The 23485-nt window shown below is 40.2% G+C and overlaps 1 protein-coding gene across 1 annotated transcript in view; it reads left to right on the top strand.

Moving 5' to 3' along the window:
- The window catches only part of LOC121947444 (fibulin-2-like), a 30810-nt gene extending 8346 nt beyond the window's left edge, over positions 1 to 22464 (top strand). The window contains exons 3-17 of the mRNA XM_042492506.1: positions 5329 to 5443; positions 6754 to 6883; positions 8706 to 8907; positions 9684 to 9902; positions 10664 to 10774; positions 11324 to 11425; positions 13350 to 13481; positions 16764 to 16901; positions 18055 to 18195; positions 18937 to 19065; positions 19665 to 19790; positions 20155 to 20271; positions 20380 to 20508; positions 20901 to 21024; positions 21754 to 22464. Coding sequence (XP_042348440.1) covers positions 5329 to 5443; positions 6754 to 6883; positions 8706 to 8907; positions 9684 to 9902; positions 10664 to 10774; positions 11324 to 11425; positions 13350 to 13481; positions 16764 to 16901; positions 18055 to 18195; positions 18937 to 19065; positions 19665 to 19790; positions 20155 to 20271; positions 20380 to 20508; positions 20901 to 21024; positions 21754 to 22111 — 2273 coding nt within the window. The 3' untranslated portion in view covers positions 22112 to 22464. The remainder of the gene's footprint in view (positions 1 to 5328; positions 5444 to 6753; positions 6884 to 8705; positions 8908 to 9683; positions 9903 to 10663; positions 10775 to 11323; positions 11426 to 13349; positions 13482 to 16763; positions 16902 to 18054; positions 18196 to 18936; positions 19066 to 19664; positions 19791 to 20154; positions 20272 to 20379; positions 20509 to 20900; positions 21025 to 21753) is intronic.
- The last annotated feature ends 1021 nt before the right edge of the window (positions 22465 to 23485 follow it).

Genomic DNA, 23485 nt, shown 5'->3' with positions numbered 1-23485 from the left:
AAGCAGAATGGGAGTAGACATGTTTGTCAAAACAAACGGCTGTTTTTTTTTTGTTTGTTTGTTTGGTTGTTTTTTTTTTTTGTTTGTTTTTTTCAGCAAAATGCAAGTCCTGCTTGCAGATTGCATTATCACACATGCTGTGTGTGCACTTTAGCAAAACATGATATTTTGACATTGGTCATACTATATAAAGATGGGCAATGTATCTCTACATTTTCCCACTTTACAAAAACAAAGCCAAAATCGCAGATATGGCTGCTGCCATCTTGCACTGATGACATCATTTAGAGCCAGAGTCTGTGCAGTAGCAACCTCCGCAGTGTGGAGTTCCTGCCCATACACCCGAACAACCAATCATGAGCAACGTTGTTGATAGTGAGCACACCAATTGGCACAAATAACAAAGCATTAAATAACTAATTAAAGCAAAACATAAAAAAACAAAGTCTTGAACAAATAAACAATCAGGGGACAAAGAATTACCAAAACCATTCTTGGTAGAAATTTATTCAGTTTTTATTTATCTAAACTTATACTTTAGTTTGGCTTATTTCCCATCTGCTAACAGAGGGAGTGGAGTTTATGAACTATACTGCAGTCAGCCACCAGGGAGCGATTAAGCTGTTTTGGCTTTACTTTTTTTGGAGCTGTTATGTCGTCAATCTCTATCATAGGCCGGCAGTTTGTGGTCCTACCACACAATACCAACAAAAATTTAATAAGTCACACATCACACAGCCTGTATTAGCAACATGTGCATATAGGCCTAATAACCGTTTTCCCAAATAAATTGCACACATCAGTGGCAGCAGTGGCCAGACAAGTAGCTTAGCATGACAGACATTAGTAGCTTTTTGAAACATACACTTTGATTTTTAAAAATTAAAAGTTAAAATCAAAAGGAAAATTTAGGGTTGTTGTTTTTTTTTTCAGAAGATCTGGTCAGTCCAAACTTTTTTCTTTGCTAAATTTTAAATGAGCCATAAAGATTTCAATGAAATATCATTATTTTGAGCTTGGATTACCTTTTTTTTGTTTTTTTTTTTTCTTTTGAGTGTTCATCATGCATGATGAGTTCAAGAACCATTGGCAATTCGAAAATCCAATAATAATTTCTGATTATGATAGATGCTGTAATTTTTTATGATTTCTAGTGATAACATAGCCTTTCAAATATAGCGGGGGTTTAGAGTTCAGAGGGTATTTAAGATGAATACAAAATACAATCAATTATAGTTGTATGTTTCTACCTTACGCCAAAATAGAAAAAAAAACAGTGCTTCCCCAGTGCTTAAAAAATTATTAAACATGCTTCCCAGCCACACCACCCTCTTCTCCTCATAAGGAACGAACAGTCCCTAATGGGACTTGTGAAAAACAGCAAATTAGGTAATATTATTACTTCTTCTTATTTTTGTCCATCAGGCCCAAAATCGGGATTTGGATGGATTTCCTCTGGCAAGAAATGAGCACATTTCCTGTGTTCTGCTTTGTGAACACACCTTGGAATATATAAGGCATAATAAGGCAATAGGAAACAGGGTCAGATTAGTGTGGAACACTGTGGAGAGTATGTGGTCAGGGCCGTGTGGTCGAATACACTTAGCCAATTTAATATGCAAAAAGAATCTCTAAAGCTGGTGTTGCCTAGCAGGGACTTTACAAAACATTATGGGCCCATGCATGCGTGGGTATGTCAAGGACACATGTGGCATCTTTGGGAAACACAAGCTTTAAGTCGCAGTAATTCAGTGTACCATTAGTGATAAATCCAAAGCAGTGTGCATGTTTCATTCATGTTATCTAACCACAGGGAGGTGTAATTGGATTGGAGGTTACTGTGTGAAACCATCAAAGACTGAGGCAAGCCCTCAGGGCTCGCATCAACTAACCTTAACCCCGATTAAGACTACAAAAAGATGAATCACATGAATGTTGGCTCACAATCTCAGGGAGATTAGGACATAAGTTGTCAATAATTGAATCCTGAATAGATCGTTTTTGAAATGAAGTCATGGTGACAGCCAGAGAGCCCTCCCTGTTATGTCACATCCAGCTGTTTTTGGACAGTGATTATGAGTTTCAACAGACACGATATCTCTGTGAGTGTTTGTGTTGAAGGTGAGAAGAACACTTGTGTCACTCCCTCCGAAGTTGAACACAAGCCTGCACGCACACATACGTGCACACACAAACGCAGACATGCTTTTAAGCTTTCAGCATCAATCATCTGACATGTTCAACCACATGCGTTTGTATGTCCTGTACCTTTGGCATGTAGTTACTGACGTTGTTCATCATGTTCTCTCCAGCCCACCTGTATTGTAAATCATTGGCAAGTCCACAAAAGAAAAGACATATGAGCCTTGATTAGTGGCGGTGCACTGCCTCGTGACACCTCCAGACATGTCGAGAGTTGCCCTTTTTGGTTGTTATTCTGGCTTCATATTTTCAAAGGGTGTGATGTCACCGCTTTTGGATTTGGACAAGAGCAAAGCATCTGGTGTTAATGCTAGTTTATTGGAAATAGATAATGACAAGCCTGGAACAGAGAGATGCTTCCCAGCCACCTTTCAAGTGTGCATTTTAGATCTCCATTGTGAAAGCATGATAAATCAACGTAGTTAATTATTGCACCGCTGAATGGAACAAGTGGTGATACGGTCTTAATTAGAAGGTCTGTCAAAGAGAGGAGGAGACCTGGTTAGACTCATATATAGCTTTGCTAAAATAGTTCACCATTGTTTTCATCCCCAGTAGTTATTCTTGGTGAAACACAGCCTCCCTCCAAAGTCCCTTCATCCACTAAATCCTGTGTAAACATGAACTGTATGTATTTTAAATCTGTATACATTCCACACTCTGGATGGACACATGGAGCAAATTTGTGCCATGTTCATGACGGCTGAACCAGTTCCTCCTGGAGAAAATGAATAGGAAGCAAAGGAAGGAGGATGAACAATTATGCATGCTGTCTTTTGATATACATTCAGCCAGGTTCAAAGGGACTTGTTTAACTGCACGGCTGGTGCAGATAGCCTACTGTAGTTATGTATCAAAGAGTCATTGTGCCTCTCAAGGTTTAGATTCGCTCCTTTCTAAACCTTTAAATTATGCACACTGTAGCAGCCGCTTGTTCAATTCTGAGTAATTGCTTTGGTCTTATTATGTATAGGTAAGTCGAGGAGAGGTATTTCAACAAAAATAAAGTGAAAGTGGAAGTTGAAATGCTAAAATGACCTTGGGCACTCTCAGATGTCTGTGCTGGGCTTCATACTATTTAGAATTACAATAAGGTTTTTGCTTGGTCTCTCCTCTGCGTGACCTACACCCTCATTTAAGGCTTATGTTAGACCATGCTATGAGAGACCAATTAAAGCTTTTAGAAGGTTGTTCACATCATTTTTAACTATCATAGTGTGGCTCCAGGGATGGCAATGTCAGTCTGTCCTTGTCTGTTGAACAGTAAGTCCACCATTTTTGTCCAGACTGAAATATTTCAGCAAATTTATGATGGATTTTCATGAAATTTTGAACAGATATTCCTGGTCTCCATGGAGCCTACTTACTTTGGTAATCCTCTGACCTTTTCTTGGGTGTTGACAGTACATTCACATTTTGGTTTTAGTGAAATTGGATGGATTGCCGGTAAATTTGATACACTGTGATATTCTGTCAAGTCCATCTTCGTGTCTTTGTGTCAGGTTACTGTTTAATTCTGAAATGTGTTCTCAATGTACTCAGTGCTACTTGTACTTCCTGAGTTTTCCCAACTTTGTTGATTACCTCATATGTTTCACCCGTATCTTGTTTCACTAACCTGTGTGTGGTTAGTAATCAGCCTTTGTGTATTGAAAGCCCAGTCTTTTTCCCCATTCAGCTGCCAGATTGTCATTGTTGCCATATTGTCATGTCAAGTCAATTTTATTTATAAAGTCCATTATCACAAAACACAGTTTGCCTCAGAGGGCTTTAAAGCATATGACATCCCTCTGCCCTTAAACCCTCACATCATCTAAGGAAAAATGCGTGTGCATTCTTCCAGAAGCACATTAAATATAAGTAGAATTATTAAAATATGATACATGTTATTTATGTCATGTTTTATGACATAATAACATGTCATGTTTTATTTATGTCATTTAGCTCAAAGCACTGGTGTTCCTTAGTACAGCTTCACAAAGCTTCCTGCACCTTTCTTTTGGCTTTAGACTGATTTTAATCTCAAAATTACACAACAAACATAAATAGAAGCCATTATGCAATTGGATCACTCCAGCCATCACAGTGATTTGCAGCTAAATATTAATGTGGGCCAGGGGCGTAAAGTGGAGGGGCATTGGCCCCTTCCCCAATTCTTACAGCACTACTTCCAGTCCCCTGGCTTAGAGTACACCCATCTTTGAATTTGGAATACATTTTGATCTCCAAAACACATCTGTAAAGTTTTGTGACTGCATCTCGAACAGCTGTGACGCCATTGTTTGAGCCATCAGTTAACACAATCAGTCCACAGACAGATGGGCAGACATACTGTATATATAAACACCTGGCAAACTACTCAAAACAGCTTCTGTGGTAGTTCCTGCCACAGTAGTGCCACCAGAGCCACATTTTGCTTTGATTAAAACAAACTCACAAACTAAAAACAAATACCAGCCGTCGAAATGTTGTCACAGCTGGTAAACACTCAACGCTCTGCAAAAAAAAAAAAATGTGTTTGATATGTATCCAGAAAACAAATATTTTGTCCTGTGACTGACTGTTAAGACATGCATGTCATCAGTCTTTAACAGTGCAAGAGCCACAAATCAAAGCTGGAATGTGCTTCCCTGTTATTGAAAGAACACGTACATACATTTTTCTGTTAAACAGGATAATGTGTTTTTGCTCTGTGTCTTCCCTGAGCCAGTTTGAAATGAAGTGCTAATGTGTTACTCTTTCACTCTGCTCCAGCTCAGATTAGCCAGGATGTAACAAAAAAGGACAATTTTACTCTGAAAGTAATTTTAAAGAGTTTTGGGTTACATACTTCTCCTTGCCAATGAAAGTAAGAGCGGAGTCGAGGAGTCTGAAAAGAAAAACACAGATTGTACTTGCTATTCTCAGTGTGTAGTCTACACTTCAAGTCTATTTCTGAGACAAGTGTTCCACCAAAAGTGAAATCCTGCAACAAGATTTTACAGCGTCTCACTGATTCTATGATCGTAAATGTTAACCATCCTCTTCCAGCTGAATTCACATGGTAACCATTATTTCATGTGTTCCCAAACACTGGCTGCACTGAGTGGGATAAATCTGGAACTGGGTGTTTGTGTTTCATTACAGTGTCTGCCAAGGAGCTGGTGAAGACCTGCTGTGAGACAGGGGAGAAATGGGCTTCAGCTAATGGTCACTGCAAAAACATGGAGCCGCCCACAAACGATCGGCACTCCATCTGCTGGTAAGGCCATTATTAAACGCCCGCTCACATCATTTAGCTTAATTCTTATAATTAACTACAACACTGTAAATCATCTGAAATTGTCTTCTGTGAAAAGGTAGTTGACTGTTTAGCTGCTTCATTTGACTCAACGTCCTGCTAAACCGTTTGGCTGAGCACATTTTGAGTCACTAGCCTATAAATGATGAAAATGTGTTGAACTTAACACAACCTGGTTGAGCCATGTCTACCATTTGGTTTAGGTGTGTTATGCCAAAAAAAAAAAATCTCTTAGACATTGCTGTGTCTTTAAATAGTATCTGTTTTCAGTTCGTTTCCCATAGAAAGAATAACAAGAAAAATCAAACCAGACATGAGGGATTTATGGGTGGGATTTTCAAAGGAAGACATTTTTTTTCGACATGTTGTAGTTTCAGAGGTCTTACTGAGCAGATTAATAACTTTATACAAAAATAAAAATCTAACAAGGGTCAAATATTTTTCAAAAACATGCCTTTGATTTGGCCTTTTATAGTAGGCTAAGGGTAGTGATGCTAAGCAATTGAAATTAAAATTGTCCATTTGCTAAGAAATTAAAAAAGGAATCTTCTGATCTTTATTGTGAAATGACGCATATAATTTTATCCATTATAAATGTGGTGAAATAAAATTGTAAGTATGATTTTTTTTAATGTCTAAAGCCATGCTTTACCAAATGGTCCAGTATAGGCCTTTGAGCGGAAAAGTAGCGATGCTGAAAATTAAACTTTTTAAATTATAAAAAGGGTTGAATATTCACTGTTTTAACTACCATATATTAACTGTTATTCCATCATATAATTGATAAAATAAATTCTATCAGTATGAGTCAGTTTGTTTAACATTTTTGAGATGTTTTAAAAGTACTATAATGGTAAAAATCTAGAATACATGCATGGAAATAACACTAGCACTGATGATACTACTAATTCCATGGTCACAAGTTTTAAAAATGTCTTTCTTTTTTTTGCCATTACCATGAACAACCATCAACATAGAGTAAACATAGAGTAATAAAGTGACATTGTTAAAATGTGCATGTGGATGTTTTCTTGCAAGATCAATCACATTTAAGATAATCTGTCTTTGGAAACAGTTCATGGTCTTCTGAGCTTTGACTTGTAGTGAATTATTCAGATTTCCATGTTTTCTTGTAATAACATTTACAGAAACTTGAAAACACCGCCAGCTCTGTAGCAGCACTCTTGGGGAGACCAGCCAGCCCACTTATTGTTGCTGTTGCAGTTCCAACACTTTAGCAGTGCTTTCTCCTTTGTGCTTTCCTCTGCCAGGACTGCCCAACAACAGTGCTGCCACGGCTCCCTGAGAGAAAGTCGGTGTTTGGCTGGAATGAATGCAGCCAGAGCAGAAAATACGTGTCAAGACGACGCCAGCGACAAATGTGGGATCGATTCCTACAAGGCAAGTATCTGTGACCAGATAGCCTCGCAAAGGGCAAGCACAGTTCATTGGGTTCACAGTCAGACTTAATGACTTTTTAAATTTCAAATTAAGCCTAATACAGTCTGAATTAGCAATTGATGAAAGCATTAGCTGCCATAGAATTGAAAACACGTGTCGTCTGATGCCAGCGAGAGTCTGTCTCTGTAGTTTTGGAGCAACTTTACTCTCGATATCCCCTCCGAGTATTACTGCTGTGGTGCCAATTCCCTGTTATTCAATTACCTTATTTAATTTACACAATATGATTTAGGGCCAATTACAACCAAAGGTTCCCACAGTCTTTAAGGTTTCCAGCCTTCAAAGCAGACCTCAGCAAATTTGAAATGTCAGATGTCAATTGTTTGGCCTCTCTGAAATTGTGGAAACACGGACTGATAATTGGTGTGGTAAAACAGTAGCAGTGGTAGACACGAGGCTGTTATGGCGGTGAGTGAGGGTCATGTCACGGTGACTGTATAACTCGATCGTGCTCGCCCAGATTCCCAAAGCCACTAATATGCTATCTGACCTGTGTGTTAAAGGATAGGCTACTTACTCACCTGCTCAGAGGCCCTTGAGCAGCATGGGGTCATTATTGCTGTTGGATATTGGCTTTCACCACTTTTCTGTAGGACCCCTGTAGATTTAGTAATATTATGCCATCTACAACCACAGTACATCACAGCGGTCATTACTTCACTTTCATGTTTTCTTTGCCTCCGTGAGCTCTTAAGTGGTGATCTTGCTGAGAGCTACAGCCAACACAGTGAGAGACCATGAGCAAGTGGAGAGTTGACCCCAAATTCTAGTTTGTTACTGTTAAAGTTAATTTCAACAAGATTAAGAATCTATAGCTACCTTAGACACGGTGGTGCTTTGAGGTATATGCTAACATCAGCATGGGAACATGCTCACAAATCTTGTTTTTTAATCCAAATTTAGCGCAAATTTGAACTGAATTTTTACATAATTGGCAAAAAAAAAAAAAAAAAAAAAAGTTTAATTAAATGAGCTAACAGTGGCTGTGGCAATAACCACGCCCCCAGGAACACTACTAAGTCTTGCTTCCAAGTTTTTTTTCCAGTGGTCACTTGCAGTATTGAATCGAAAAAGTACCGTGCAGCCCAAAAAGCATATGCCTTGTAGGCCATCAATATAAAAGATCACTGTGCAGGGGGAAGCGTGCATCTACTGCTAGCTCACTGAGCATCAGTGAGCTAATGCTATAGTTCAGCTGAGGAGAACACCATCAATGTTCATATCTCACACTGTCACAAGCACAAGCCTCTCATCCATGAGTAGATGCACACGTCCTTCTGCACAGTGATACTGTTGGCACGTGTAGTTTGGGATAAAGAAAATAGTTTCAACATAAAACTGCTTACAACAAGGTCTGTGGATTGTCTTGAGTAACTGGGTCATGATTTCTGGAAAGAGACATGCTGTTGAGTTTTTCAACTGTGTTTTTTAATGCTTTAAACACCACAAGTCGAGTGCTGTGTGGTTTCATTGCATCTGAGAGAAGGCAGACATCTCTATGGCAAATATCTCCAGCACTCAGCGCCTTACACCAAAATATTCTAGTTTGATTAATAGCACTACAGCTCAGAGGACAAAATATGTATTTTTCATTTGGGGGTTAACCATCCCTGAAAGCTATGTCAATGGTGTAGCTGAAGACGAACCTTGCAGACAGTATGAACCACTGAGTTTAATCTTTTTCATAAAATGTACAGCAGCTGATCCAAAAAGCTTCATAATCCATAACGCCATGTGTAAAAACTGAGTGTGTGACCTGCAGGAGTGCTGTGACTGCTGCTCTCTGGGGCTGCAGTTCCGCCGTGAGGGGCATCGCTGTGAAGCCCACCGCGTCCTGGGCTTCCACTGTAGACACGTCTTTTTAACCTGCTGCAAGGGGGAGCAGAGCAGAGCTGGGAATCAAGACGACTGGCAGAGAGTCAGAGAAAGGCCCGCTCTCAACGCCAGTCCACCACCAAAAAAAGGTACTGTACAATTATTTGCATGCCCAAATACACACACACCCCAAAATGTGAATGCACTGTATGCTTTATGCCAAGAAAGGAGGTGTTGCTGGGTGGGGACACCAGAGCACTGCCAGGGAAAAGTACTGTTTTAAACCAAAGACAATAGATTTTTGTGAAAAGGAAGCATTGCAGTAAGATTCCCCAACCCTGCCGAAAAAATGTCATGCCTCATTGGCCTCCCAGAACAAAGTATAGCAGCCCAGTTCTAACAGACCTTGTCTGCCTGCCTGCATTAAATCCTTTTTTCAGTGAACCACTATGCTGTTGGTAGTCATTTAGTCTGACATTTAGTCAGATACCGAATTGGTGACACTAATTTCCTGTATTCTAGTATATTTTTATACACCAATTTGTGTTTTTTTTCTGCATAAATTTATGCTGTAAATGTCTTTATTTTGATCAAAGCAAAACTCCTCTGCTGTAATATGAACACATATTCTAAATATTGAGTGGGATGTGTTCCCTGCACGACCCCTGAAATTTACATATACGAATCTAAGGAAGACCGTTGCAAACTGGTTATAGATATAGATAATATAGATAATGTGGTAATGTGTATTTATCACTGCAGAATCAAACCTTACACTAAAAAATGAACATGAGAGAAATCCTCATAAGTGTTGTAGCCATTATTTCTTTCCTGTAATTATTATCATTAAAAGATGTTTTCTTTTATGAACATTTTATGCAGTTATCTATCATACAGTGAGAATAACAGCCACTCTCTCCTGCAGTGTCCGACAGCCCGTACCCTAAAGAAGCTTTCTCCATTAGCGAGGAGCGGGATGGGGAGAATGCAGTGGAGGGTCCTGTTGAGGTGGAGGACATGGATGAGTGCCTGATGTATGAGGGCAACATCTGCCACCACAGATGTGTCAACACACCAGGCTCTTTCCGCTGTGAGTGCTTCCCTGGATACGTACTGCAAGAGGATGCTCTCACATGTGCGCAAGGTAAAGCGAAAACCACCAATCTTCTTTTGTCACACTGTTCTATGTAGCAGACATTTCCAGTGATGCCAGTACACAGGAAAGCGGTGCCATTTGCTCTTTGAAAATATGATTTACAGTCAGCGTTCCTGTCAGGAAGACCCCATTTGTCGTAATTTGTCTACACATACACAGTGTATTATTTTCCTGGTCTCTTTGAGTTCCTTCCTGTCTGCAAGCTCTGATACTAGCCTAATAATAGTTATTTTAATCACACACTAACATCCCTTTCCTGGACTGACAGCACTGCTCAACTAATCTACAAAAAAAAGCTTTTTAGCTGAAGAAAAAAAGCAGCATTTTCACTATCATAAAAATATAAATCATTCTTTGCACAAGCTCAGGTGCGCTCAGATGTACAGTTTGGAAGTATTTTCAGGTGAAGTTGTCTGCAGTGTTTCAGACTTTAATCAACACTAGCTTTCACCAACACAAGCCTGTCTCAACAGGATACTAATGCCAGAGCTCTCAGCAAATTACAGTGAGGGATGGGGCTCACTAATAAAACCAAATGTTTGTCTGCAGGCAATGTTTTTTCCTGTCTCACCTTCACTGCGATTACAACTTTCATCTGTAGCTGCCAGCCTCACATCGTCAGATGAAGATGTAGGAATTGCACAAGGTTTAAGCCTCTAACTAAGACCACAGTAGATGGAGAGGTGGAAGCCTTGATTACAGTGTAATTCATCGCCCCCCTTGTGATGGGATTATTCATGTTTCTGCAGAGACGGTGGACGAGGAGAACAGACTGAAGGAGGATGACAGAGTAGCAGCCGAGCCCACTTCACCGCTTCCGCCCCCCACCCAGCCAGTTGTCCCACTCAACCCCTGTGAAGGTTAGAAACACACAGCTTAATGAGGGGAGAGGGAGCTGCAGGAATGACAACCCACGACGAGCACTTTCATTCATCCTTGCGTCTTAATGGGAAACTGGAGCATCCATCTCGATGCAGTGGAATATGTTTAGAGGAGAAGGCGGCATGGGCTGCTATAGATTGACATGTTATTATGTCGGATTCATGCTTTCCGAGAAATGTAGTTGTGTTGTAAATGTCAAGGGGTGAGATGCTATCAAAGGTTAGTTTGTTTTCAGCAACGATTTCTCCATATCATAATGTGCGAAGGTTCACATTTTGTTTGTCGTGTTTGGTTGTCATAACACCAGGGTGGAGGTCTACCACACTGTGGGCCAAAAGTAGGAAATACAATATGACCAGGTCAGGGATCAACCTGGAAAAAGGAAATGAGCAAACGGCAATACAGTAAATAATGTTCTGTCTCCCACCCAGAGCCACAAAGCACTCCTCTGTTTCACCCTAAATTGTGTTGTGTGGAGTTTTAGTACAGTATGTTTGATTTGACCTCACTATATGGATTATTTTCAGGAAACGGCCCATGTGAGCAACACTGCACCTCAGTGGGTGGAAGGCCACAATGCTCCTGTTTCCCAGGATTCTCTCTTACATCTGATGGACACTCCTGCGAGGGTAAGGGACCAAAACTTAGTTATAATGCTGAAAACATTTTCTCACCTCACAGCAGGGCAGCATGTGGAAATTTCGTGCAATCACAGAGGTGAAAAATGGCCTGCAATTTCAGCCCTCATTTCTGTCGTCTGTCTCAGCCAGAGGGGTTCCAGTTATGGAGAGTTTCTTGGCACGACTGTCCGCCGCTGATTTGTCTTTTTCTCTAATCAGCGCCTCTAGATGTGCAGAAGAGATACAGCCCTAATCCCCTTCACTCTCCACAACACACTGTGGTGCTGGCAAATAAAATATATAAATGGGAGACATTCTTTTCATCTTGTTCCTGAACTGAACCTCTATACCAGAGGAATCATCCCAACTATCCATGCATTTTTTACCATATATCTGAACTGCATCCCATATGTACTCTTTATTTGCACTAAGAGTAGTGTGTGTTTTATCATGAGGCTGATCAGCTCTAAGCTGTCTCTCTGGGGATATATCTTTAAATTAAGCCATAACCTCTCTCCTGTTTGACAGCCACAAACTGTGGCAGTGACACAGAGAGTAGCTCAGTGTGGTGACAAATTTCTCATTGTGTGGAGGTTATACCCAGTGGCCTCACCCCTAATCTCTCTCCCTGAGGAGGGTCCAACCTGTCTCTTTAATCTCCTTCTGACTGCAGAGTGCTACACTCAGACCACTGCTCAGCATGTTTATGCCTCTGTGCCGCTGATAGCTGTGCCTGGAGTCATTATGTCTTTGGATTGCCACTGTCCACTCCATTCTCATGATCGCGATATCTCAAGAACACCTTTTGGGAATTCTTTTAAATTTGGCCCAAACGTCCACTTGGACTCAAGAAGATTTTGGTGGTCAAAGATAAAGATCACTCTACCTCAAAATAAGCAGCAAAAAAAGTAAAACATGCCTTAAAAATGTATTGAATTAATATTTGTAATATGTTCTTTTTTTCATATCATTTATCATAATTTATTTCAAATACAAAATTATTACAATTATATATATAGTTTTCTGGACATTTATCCCTATTTTTGGATTATTTTCTAATAATCCTCTCTTCCTTTTTAAAACATTTTTTAGGTAAGATTTCTTGCAATATTTGGGACATTTATTGCCATCAGAAAACTGATGTTGATCCAGGTTTCAAAGGATTAAGAACACCTTGAGGGAGTCTTTTCAAATTTGGCACAAACGTCCACCTGGAGTCAACGGTAAACTGATTAGATTTTGCTGTACAAATTTCAGGGTCGATGTGACCTTGCATCTGTGAATGTGATATCTCACAAACACCTCAAAAGAATCTCTTCAAATTTGGCACAAACGCTCACTTGGACTCAAAGATGAACCCATTAGATTTTGTTGGTCCAAGGTCCAGCTCTCTGTGACCTCACAAAACATTTTTTGTCCATAGCTCAAAAATTCATACACTAATTCCGAAAAATTTTCACATAGTTGTCGAACAGGATAAAATATCCAAAAGGTCAAAGGTCAACTTGACTGCGGCATCATAATAATCTGCAAAATAACTTCTCAGGCCATTATGTAACACCATAATCCAGGAACAGAGGGAGAGAATGTGCTGTTGCGGGAAAGATGCATGTGAAGCTGATATGGAACAAAAAATGCAGTGTGTGTGTGTGGGTGGGTGGGTGTGGGGGTGTGTGTGTGTGTGTGTGTGTGTGTGTGTGTGTGTGTGTGTGTGTGTGTGTGTGTGTGTGTGTGTGTGTGTGTGTGTGTGTGTGTGTGTGGCATGAATGTAAACTGTAAGTGCAACTTGACTGCACAGTGTGCAGAGGCATACAGTCAGGAGGCGGAAATTGTAGTTGTACATGTCTTTATCCAGCATCTTCTACTGTGCACTTTTCATTATTTATTCTCTTTCTTCACACTGGCACTTTTGTCTTTTTTTAAAAACATCTAGATATAAATGAATGTTTGTCCATGCGAGCCTGCCAGTTGAACGAACGTTGCCTGAACACTGCTGGAAGTTATATCTGTCAGAGACTGATCACCTGTCCCCCGGGATACCAGATCAACAATGACATTTGTGAAGGTACTGTACATCTTATCAGCATCAAAGTATTAACTTCCACCTGCAGTGAAATATGTTGTAAATACCAGCAGGAGAGCATGTGTATTACTTCAAGTTCACAATGTAAGGAAAGCACATTGTTCAGGCAAACAATCACTTTCACCACCCTTGAAAGTAAGTATTAAAATTAGAATTTTTTTTAAATCTCTCACATCCAGTGATTATTCAATTTCACATATGAGCACACAGACAAGAGGGAATAATATGAAACGTTACTCCAGAGGGCTGTTTTCATACTATTTTCATAGTGCTAACTCTGAGCATGAAGAGCTGCCTGGCTTGTCTTCGTGGGTGGCGCCCAACTTTGAGATGCAATAGTAAACCTCCCAATACGTCTCATTATTTCCATGCACCATAAATTGAGCCTGTGCTGAGGTCTCATTCATAAAGCAGCAGCAGTGTTCAGGAAGAGGGACCCCTAAGATAAGTTTTAGATGTGCTGGAAGTTGCCGCTGCAGATGACTTTCATTGGGCTCAAGGAGACTCAGCTAATCTGCAGCTCCTTGTGAACTTAAAGATGTTCAATCATGCAAAATGAGCATCTAGCAAGAATTTATATTTAAGGGTAATCCTCCAAACAGCTGCCACTTCATGCTGCCGACATTCAATGGGGAAAATATAGTCTTCGTGCTGCATTACCTAGTCCCAATTCATGGCTCACTAAGAGACTGTAATGAAACACTCCTTTCGCCCCTTGCGACAAAGTCCCCACACAGGGAGAAACTGAATTGTCTTCCCCTCCCTACTCTAAACAATTAAGACAGTGAATTAATTGTGCAATCGTGTATCAATATCTACTGTCTTCCTTACTCAGCGCATTCAATTAAAACACCAGATCAACACATTTTGTGCAACAAATCATCTCCTTTTTTAGTGTCACAGGAGATGTCCAACACATAATACCTAAATCAATGCACTTTACTCTTTCCAGTTGGAGCAGTGTCTCATTTAAGGTCAAATTTAGACTTTTTTTGCTATCAAGTAGGAATTGCCAGTAGCTGATGCAGCATAAATTCCTATAGTGCAGATTTGCCAACATGTACTTAGTTTCCGGTGAAAAAGTGGTCTTAGGTGAAGCTTACAACTAACTTAGTAATTCATGGCAACATTACACTTCTTGTTCACATTATCCAATGCATGGTGGGGAAGGATTAGGTCGAAACAAAATAATCATAGATCTGTGTAAATATGCTTTTTATGTTCTACACAATCATTGTTTTAACTGCAAAGAGAGATTATGCTGTCATTGTGGTTGTTAAGCTACTGTATATTTCTGTATCACCAGTGTTCTAATCTATGTATTTATATTTCATTCCTATACAAACATTTTTATTCACATGCAAGTATTGAAAAAAACCCTTTTGAAATAGAGGAAACAACGACCAAGCGTCTACAGCCACAAGAGCAGCTCTGTCAGGCTGAACTTAAAAGAGGTCTATGCAATATTCAGAGCATTAATATAGCAGCAAACATTTGCTATATAAAGATATGGACTAATGGCATCCTGAGCAGAGAATGAACTCAGGCTAACTCTGTGTGTATTGTAATCTGAGAGCCGGGTGCACATGCATGTGAGTCTTGTGTGAGTTTCCTAATGGTTACCTAATCAGCACCACTGTGCAGTATGTTGTGCCTCAGAATGACAGCAGTGAGAAAGCGCAGCACCTCCGGTAGCCCACCTGGTTAACACTGTTAGCTTTGTCATTACTGTTGCCATTGTTGGCACTGTTTACGCTGTTGACATAGTTGGGTGCTAGCTGGCTCGGCCACTATCATGAAAGCTACATGCAGAAAACCCCGGAAACATTGATACACTCAGCTAACACCAACATGACAGAGCTGGTATTTAGCATATATAATGCTCACCATCTTGGTTCAGATTTTTAGCATGTTACTGTTTGGTGATCTGCACTAAAGACAAGTAAGCCTACAGCAAAGGCTGATGGGAATGTCTTGATGGTGTTTATTCATAAACAGAATTATATCTCAACCTTGTGGTGGTGCTACAGGAAAATTTAGGGTATTGCCAATGTCATTAGGATTTATTGTCTGGAAATCACAAATCCCAATTTATAGCAATTCATCCATAGTTGTTGAGATATTTTAATTTGGATTGAAGTGTTGAACCACGTGAACAAATAACAGATTGCTATTGCCCTGCACAGAGCCTGGCTAAAAACCCAAACAAGTAAAATTGCACAAATGTTTTGTATTTATATAAAGTGTCCTTGCACATGCATAGTATATTAATGGCATTCCAGCCAAACTTATTCTAGTAATAGCACTATATCACATGTCTTGCTAACACATGCAGTGACTGTGCCACAAAGGGAGCAAAAACAGTGGAAAAATACAGGCAATGGTTAAATTTTCAGGAGGTCACGGCCAATCTCTTACACATTTATCCTGCTTCCTGGCTTTTCTCTCTCTGTCTCCGTCGGTGTCGGGCTCACTCAGCTACTGCTGGCTCTGCCAGGCTTGTGACAGCAGCAAGATGCTCAATCACGATCTGCTGTTTAGAGACCTACCCTATATCAGCAGGGCTGCTTGCCAGAGCTGTTTGAGGCCTCTTTACAGCAATTACAGGGGTAAAATCATGCAGGCCTGCTTGAAAATATAAGACACTCATGCATTATGCACACACACATACATACACACACACATACACTAACACACACACACATGCACCACATTTTTTGTTCCTGTGAGATTGTGATTTCCCTCCAGCTTTGGTTCATACTTCGGCAGCAGATGTGGAAGGCTGATTGACAGGAGGTGAATCCCCCAGTAGACAGGTGTTAGAGCACTCTAGAGGACTCTACTGCAGTGCTCATTCACTCACTGCACATGAGGGCCACTGCATGTGACTTCGGCTGGTTTGACTCATTAAATGCATACATCTCGCTGGAATGATAAACTGTCATTGAAGCCATTTTAGTTGCAATTAGCATAGATAAGATTTCTGAGTTGTAATACAATTATTTTGCTCTTGATTAACTTCTAGAATATTGACAGGGAACACGTCATGATGGATGAGCACTTGAACAATCTGCCACTTAACCACAGTGCCATCCAGTGGTCAAATATGAGGTTACATGCTTGTGTCTTGTAGCCCGCAATGTACTGTAGTTAACACATGAAGTGGATTATTAGACCAAGACTAATAATGTTTGATTTGTGCTTTATTTGCAATTAATCAAGTATTCAGTCCTCATTAGCTCATTTATTGATCTCCATCCTCAGATATCAACGAGTGTGTGCAGCAGAGCCATAATTGTGGGCTTGGCTTCGAGTGTGTGAATACAGAGGGCTCGTTCAGGTGCAACCCCAAACCTCGATGTCCTGTTGGCTTTAACCAGGACGCACAGGGCAACTGTATTGGTAAGAGAAATCACTTTCTCACTGAGATGATCATACAATTGCATTTGTCCAGTATCAGCAAGGTTTGCAACTGTTCTAAATTGATTAAGGGCAAAATATATGTAGGTTTTCATTCAATTAAACATTGTTTTTTGTGATTTTAACCATTTGAAACCTGAGCAAATATGCTTGATTTCTTTTGAAAACATAGCAGGAAGGCCATGAACAATTTGAGAAAAAAAATGTCCTAAAAAAAAAGAAAAAAAGAAAAAAAAATGATATAATGGCATTACTCAATTTAGAAATAAATAATAATAATAATAATAATAATAATACCTTCAAAGATTTTTAAAAAATATGTAGTTAATTGATAATTATATATTATATACTAGTTTTCCCTTGCTTTTTTTCTTTTCTCCCTAGACATTTTTTCCTTGCTTTTTTAAAAAAAATCTCAATCTAGTAATTTCTTGCAGTTTGCAAACTATTTATTACCAAGTTGCTCATTGCCTTTTCCCCATGTTTTTAACATAAATTGCACCAATTTGTTCAGGATTCAAAGGTTTAAATATAAGTGAATGAATAAGTACATGTTGTGGCATGATGGTTAAATCTTTTCCAAAATCTTTTCCAAAACAGTCATCATTGTGTTTTATTTTAGAGATCCTTTGTCTCGTTCCAAAGCACAAGTGAGTGCACAAAATTTCCCCACAGGTGAATCACAGTCCATGGTTGTACGCCATGCAGGTGAATCAGCACGTCTGTGGCGACAGAGGGGTTAAATGCCACACAGACAGGAGATCAGACAGGTTGCTGTTAGGGGCTGCAGAGGGTGGTGGATAAAAGCCAATCCTCTGTCCTCCTCCAGTACAAACTGATGTTGTGGAATTAGCCCCCAGGGGCAGGAACTGGGGCATGTCGAGGCAGCCGACGCCCCTGTGAGAGGAGTGTAAAAGAAATGCTCTTAGAAATGAGAAAATTGTGAAAATGTCAGACACACACTACAAAGTTATCCGAGGGAATGCAACTGTGTGATGTGTGTTTGCTTTGATATTGCGGTGTGGCTAAAGAGCTGCCCTCTGGTCTCTCGTGCCCTGCTTTTGTGCCTTTGGGTCTTCCTTGTTCTTCTGTCTTTCTTCATTCTTATCTTTCTCTGTCTCTCTTTCTGTTCCAGACATTGATGAGTGTGGCACTTCGGCCCAGCCATGTGGCCGGGCATTTAACTGCATCAACACAGTAGGATCCTACGTGTGCCAGAGGAAGATAATATGTAGCCGTGGCTATCATGCCAGCCCAGATGGCTCCAAATGTATTGGTAAGATTTGAAATTGTCATGCATGATGAATGTGTTATCTGATGATTTTATGGACATTCCTATGGACATAGAAGCAATTCATTCAAGAAGTAAGGTTAAAGGTCCAGTTCATAGGGTTTAGGATAATATAATTTGGCAGAAGTTGAATATTATTTATAAATAAATAAATAAATAAAATATCTATATCTATCTATCTATATATATCTCTATCTATCTATCTATATATATATATATCTATCTAGCTATCTATCTATCTATCTATATATATATATATATATATATATATATATATATATATATATAAAATTCTTTAGTGTATAATAACCTGAAATTAGAAATTGTAGTGTGATTGTTACAATAGAATAAGATGTTTATATGTACATAGGGAGCAGGTCCTCATGCATGCAGTCCTGCATGTGCACTACCATGTTTCAACAGTAGCCCAGAACGCGCAAACCAAACACCAACTCTAAATAGAGCCATTTAAATTTTTGTGTTGGCCACCATTTTTAGCAGCCCCTTTGCAATGAGCTGAACAGCATCAGAAAAACACTGGTTTAAAACATCTTTAATTAAATAATTGTCATTCTAATGTAGCACAGAATAGATATTATTTCGCAAACTAAGAAGACGGTCAAAAGACTAACAAGAAATTGCGTTAATTCATTCATGGTAGCTGAATGTCATCATTGTCATTTTATTGATTTTTCCATCTCTTTACTATTTATGTGTGACTTGTAGATGTGGATGAGTGTCAGAGCAGTCTACATCGATGTGGAGAGGGCCAGCTGTGCCACAATCTGCCCGGCTCCTATCGTTGTGAATGCCAGACAGGCTATCAGTATGACTCATTCAGGAGGATGTGTGTAGGTATGTTGCACATTATTCACATTGTCATGAAGAGCCAGAACACATGCCTTATTCTACACATAGAAGTTTTAAAAGCAAGAAAAGTGGAGATTGCCTTTACTCCCCTGTCTCTCATGCTCATTCTTTACTCTCCTTTGCTTCCTTTCACCCTTCATCACTTTCACACTTCTGTGCAGCCACCCCTCTTCTTTGTCTGCCTACTCTGCTGCTCCTGTTTATTATTCTGCGGTGGGAGAGCTGCTGCTGTTTGCCAGCCTCTGCTGCTGGCTCCTGCAGTAGCCATTGGGCCGATCACGTCTCCTGCTGCAGAGGACTCCGTTCTGCTCCTGCCACCGCTGCTGCTGCTCCCTCTATTTGTGATTCACTGTGTTGTGACTCTCATAATAATGGACTCTACTCAAGTGTTTAGACTATCAGCAGGCAGCTGGTCCCCTCACATCACACTCTCATTGACATGCACTCAGACACGCACAGGCATGCACACGTATACGCGGTCGTGCAGGGCAACGAACCTGCTCATGCTCAGTTGCACACATGGGTGCAAACACAAATGCAATACACATTTACAGTGGTATGATGACACTGCTTCTTTCTCTCAGATGTAAATGAGTGCTGGCGCTACCCCGGCCGCCTCTGTGCCCAGACCTGCGAGAACACCCCAGGCTCCTATGAATGCTCGTGTACCTCTGGCTTCCGCTTATCCGGCGATGGCAAGAACTGTGAAGGTGTGTGTGTGCATCCATGTGTACATGTCGGTGCTTGTGGTTGTATGTTTTTGTGAATCCGCGCGTGAAAATATGCCTCTGTGTATGTGTGTGTGTGTTTGTTGGTGTGCCAGGCTTGTGTGTGAGCAGATTCCTAGACTGAGCTGATATTAAAGCTGGCCACTGTGCAGCATATGACTGAAGAGCGATGGAAGCAAGGGGTGTCAATGTTACACTGTATATCATGCCATGCCTTAAAGCGCAAACCAGTAAAAACATAATTGGTGTAATAACAACATTGTGTTTATATGTTAGGATAAAAACATTGAAAATCCTTTGATCAGGTGGATTGTGACAGTAATGAGCTCTAACCTCTAATCTCCAGATGTGAATGAGTGTTTGGCCAGCCCATGCAGTCAGGAGTGTGCCAACATCTACGGATCCTACCAGTGCTACTGCAGACAGGGCTACTACCTCAGGGAGGACGGGCACACCTGCGAAGGTGGGGCACACTCCATTACACATCACAAATACCACGTTTATACCAAACATATGTTTGGGCAAGTTTATGAATCAATCTCACATGATTTACTTCCTCTTTGTCGTCCAGACATCGACGAGTGCTCCCAGAGTATCGGCCATCTGTGTACCTACAAGTGTGTGAACGTTCCCGGCAGTTACCAGTGTACTTGTCCTGAATATGGATACACCATGTCTCCAAATGGTCGCTCTTGCAGAGGTGAATATCCCTCTATAAAACAAAACTAACAAAATGCACACACTCATTGTACTGTCTGCTTTAATACAAGTGCACCTCACTGAGTCCTGCTCTAAAATAGATTTTAAAAATGACTCTGCACCCGTTTAACTGTACATAGAGTGTATAGTAATGGTTATGCTCAGATAAATATAATTGGTACTTTCACAGTGGCTCAGTAATTACACAGGCTGTAAAACTTTATTGGCCTAAAAATCTTGTCTCGCTAATTTGAATTTTTTACTTGAGCAGCTTTTCATTTTACATGTTTCCGCAATCAGGGTTTTTCTTCAAAGTTCAATTGTGCTGTGACTAATGCATTTCCTCATCTGCAGGCAGTAAACCAGCCCTTGTGCATTAACTGTGTGTTTTAGATATTGATGAGTGTGCCACAGGGGCCCATAACTGCTCTCTAGCTGAGACCTGCTACAACATCCAGGGAGGATATCGTTGCCTTTCTCTCAACTGTCCACCAAACTACCGCAAAGTGTCCGACACGTAAGTGATTAAATCAGTTTAAAACCCATTCCAGTGTTCAGTGTGATGCCTCATTGACCTTTCTGTTATGTTTTTGTGATTGGCATGAGGCTGGATTATTCTATAAAAGAGTTTTTCTTTGAAAGCAAGAAAAGTGAATAAAAGGACAAGAAAAATCTGTAACACTCTCTATAAAGACCACATTTATAGTGCACTATTATTCATGGTGAACTACAATGCATCATAATGTTTATGACTTCACTCATAAACACACATAATGCTTTCTTTCTACAGCAATGGAACATTATAGATGTAAGTTATAATAAATTACAGGTTTAAGTGTCTTAAGTATGTTCTTATTCGTTAGATTTCGACTGATGGTGTTTATAAAATATTACAACTGCTTGCAGTTACCTGTACACACCTCAGCAATCAGCTGTAGTAAGGACTCATAGTACACTATAAAAGTCCATGCATCATAAGTTATCGTTGTATGTGTTAAATTTAGTGAAGTACATGTTGATTAATCTAGAGTAATGGGAGAGCAGGTGTCTCATGCACAGACCTTATTCTTGCCGCAGCGGCCATGAGTTTGACTCTAACCTGCGGCACTTTGCTGCATGTCATTCCCTCTCTGTCCCCCTTTCACGCTTAAATCCAATGAAGGCAAAAAGCCCCCAAAATAATCATAAATCGCTTTGTTGTTGAAGTGCTCTACAACTAAAGTTGCCTTCCCTGTGTCCCTTGTAGGCGCTGTGAGCGGATCAGCTGTCCCAACTACCTGGATTGTCAAAACTCTCCTCTGAGAATCACCTATTACTACCTCAGCTTCCAGTCCAACATCGTCATCCCTGCTCAGATCTTCCGCATCGGACCCTCTCCTGCTTACTCAGGAGACAATGTCATCGTCAGCATCACACAGGGAAATGAGGAAAACTACTTCGGCACACGGAAGCTGAATGCCTACACGGGCGCTGTGTACTTAAATCGACAGGTTGAGGGTCCAAGGGATTTTGCGATTACTGTTGAGATGAAGCTTTGGAGACAGGGGACGTTTACCACTTTCCAGGCCAAGATCTTTGTCTTCATCACAGGCAACTTACTCTAACAGTGAGAGATGTGCTGTGGCTGCAATGGACCCTTTTCATTATCACTATTTAACAATGTCATAAAGTATACCACTGTGTGTCATGATTGGTTTGAGTAGTTAATCTTGTTTATGTCCAGTTCAGTTGAAGTTCATTTTAAAGGGACAGTTCATCCCAAAATCAAAGATACACATTTATCCTCTTAACCCTTTGAACCCTGAGCAAATTGGCTTGACTTCTTTCAAAAACATGGGAAGGAGGCAATGAGCACCTAAAAAGAAATGGGCATAAACATTGCAAGAGATTAGTAAAACGTTACAATAAAATTACCTAAAAATCCTTAAAATAAGCAAAGAAATTACCTTTAGAAAGTGCCAAAAAATCAGTTTTTTAATGCCTGTTTTTTAATGGGTCATTTTCTTGTAACTTTTTTTGTGCAATTGTTGAGACTTTTCTTGCCAAGTTGCTCTTTGCATTTCTCCCCATGTGTTCAAAACAAACCATTTTCTCAGGTTTCAGAGGGTCAAATGCTTGTAAAGGGGTCTAAATTCATCACAAAAAAACAAATGTGATTCCAGGTGTTAAAGGGTTAAGCTGTAGTGCTATCAATTGGTCTAGATTGTTTTGGTGTGTTTCAGAGTGTTGGAGATACCGGCCATAGAGATGTCTCTTGACTGTTACAGAACCGCATGGCAATCAGATTGTGGCGCTCAAAGCACCAAAAAATATAGTTCAAAAACTCAACAGCAATGTCTCTTTCCAAAAATTATGACCTGGTTACTCAAGATCAACCACAGACCTTTTTGAAAGCAGTTTCATGTAGTTTTCATGCTGACCTGGCATGTCAGGATCATCTCATTCAAAGCAGGTGTGCTAAATTAGTCAAGCAGGGAAGACACAAAGGGGACACAGTCTTCGATCGTCATGTGTTTGGTTAATCTTAGTTTTATTGTTTGATGAATTTGTTATTCGCTTCATTGATCTGAACTTTGTTTTTGCAAGGGCCTGTTTATCTTGGAGGAATGTTAATTTGGGTTTTTTTGATTTCATTTTAACGCAACGGTCAGACAAATCAGTTTAGCCTCACCAAGCAACTCTGCACAAATCCTGCACATCAACTGACACCCAGAGCACCCTGCATCATCAAACCACAGTGAGTACAACCAAATACAGTCAGCTGGTCATATCTACCCTGGCATCTGTGGGTGGCTATTTCGAGCTTATTTAGAAGCCACAATAAAAATAGTTCCTACTTAAACTGCTCACAACAAGGCCTGTGGGCTGTCTTGAGTTACTGGATCATGATTTCTGGAAAGAGACATTGCTTGTAGTTTTTTGGTGCTTTGAGCACCACAAGCTGAGTGCTGTCTAGTTCCATTACGTATATTTGAGAG

This window comes from Plectropomus leopardus, chromosome 8, assembly GCF_008729295.1.
Source record: "Plectropomus leopardus isolate mb chromosome 8, YSFRI_Pleo_2.0, whole genome shotgun sequence".
NCBI classification, from domain to species: domain Eukaryota; kingdom Metazoa; phylum Chordata; class Actinopteri; order Perciformes; family Serranidae; genus Plectropomus; species Plectropomus leopardus.
The sequence above is the reverse complement of the archived record's forward strand: the minus strand, read 5'-3'. Positions and strand labels throughout refer to the sequence as shown.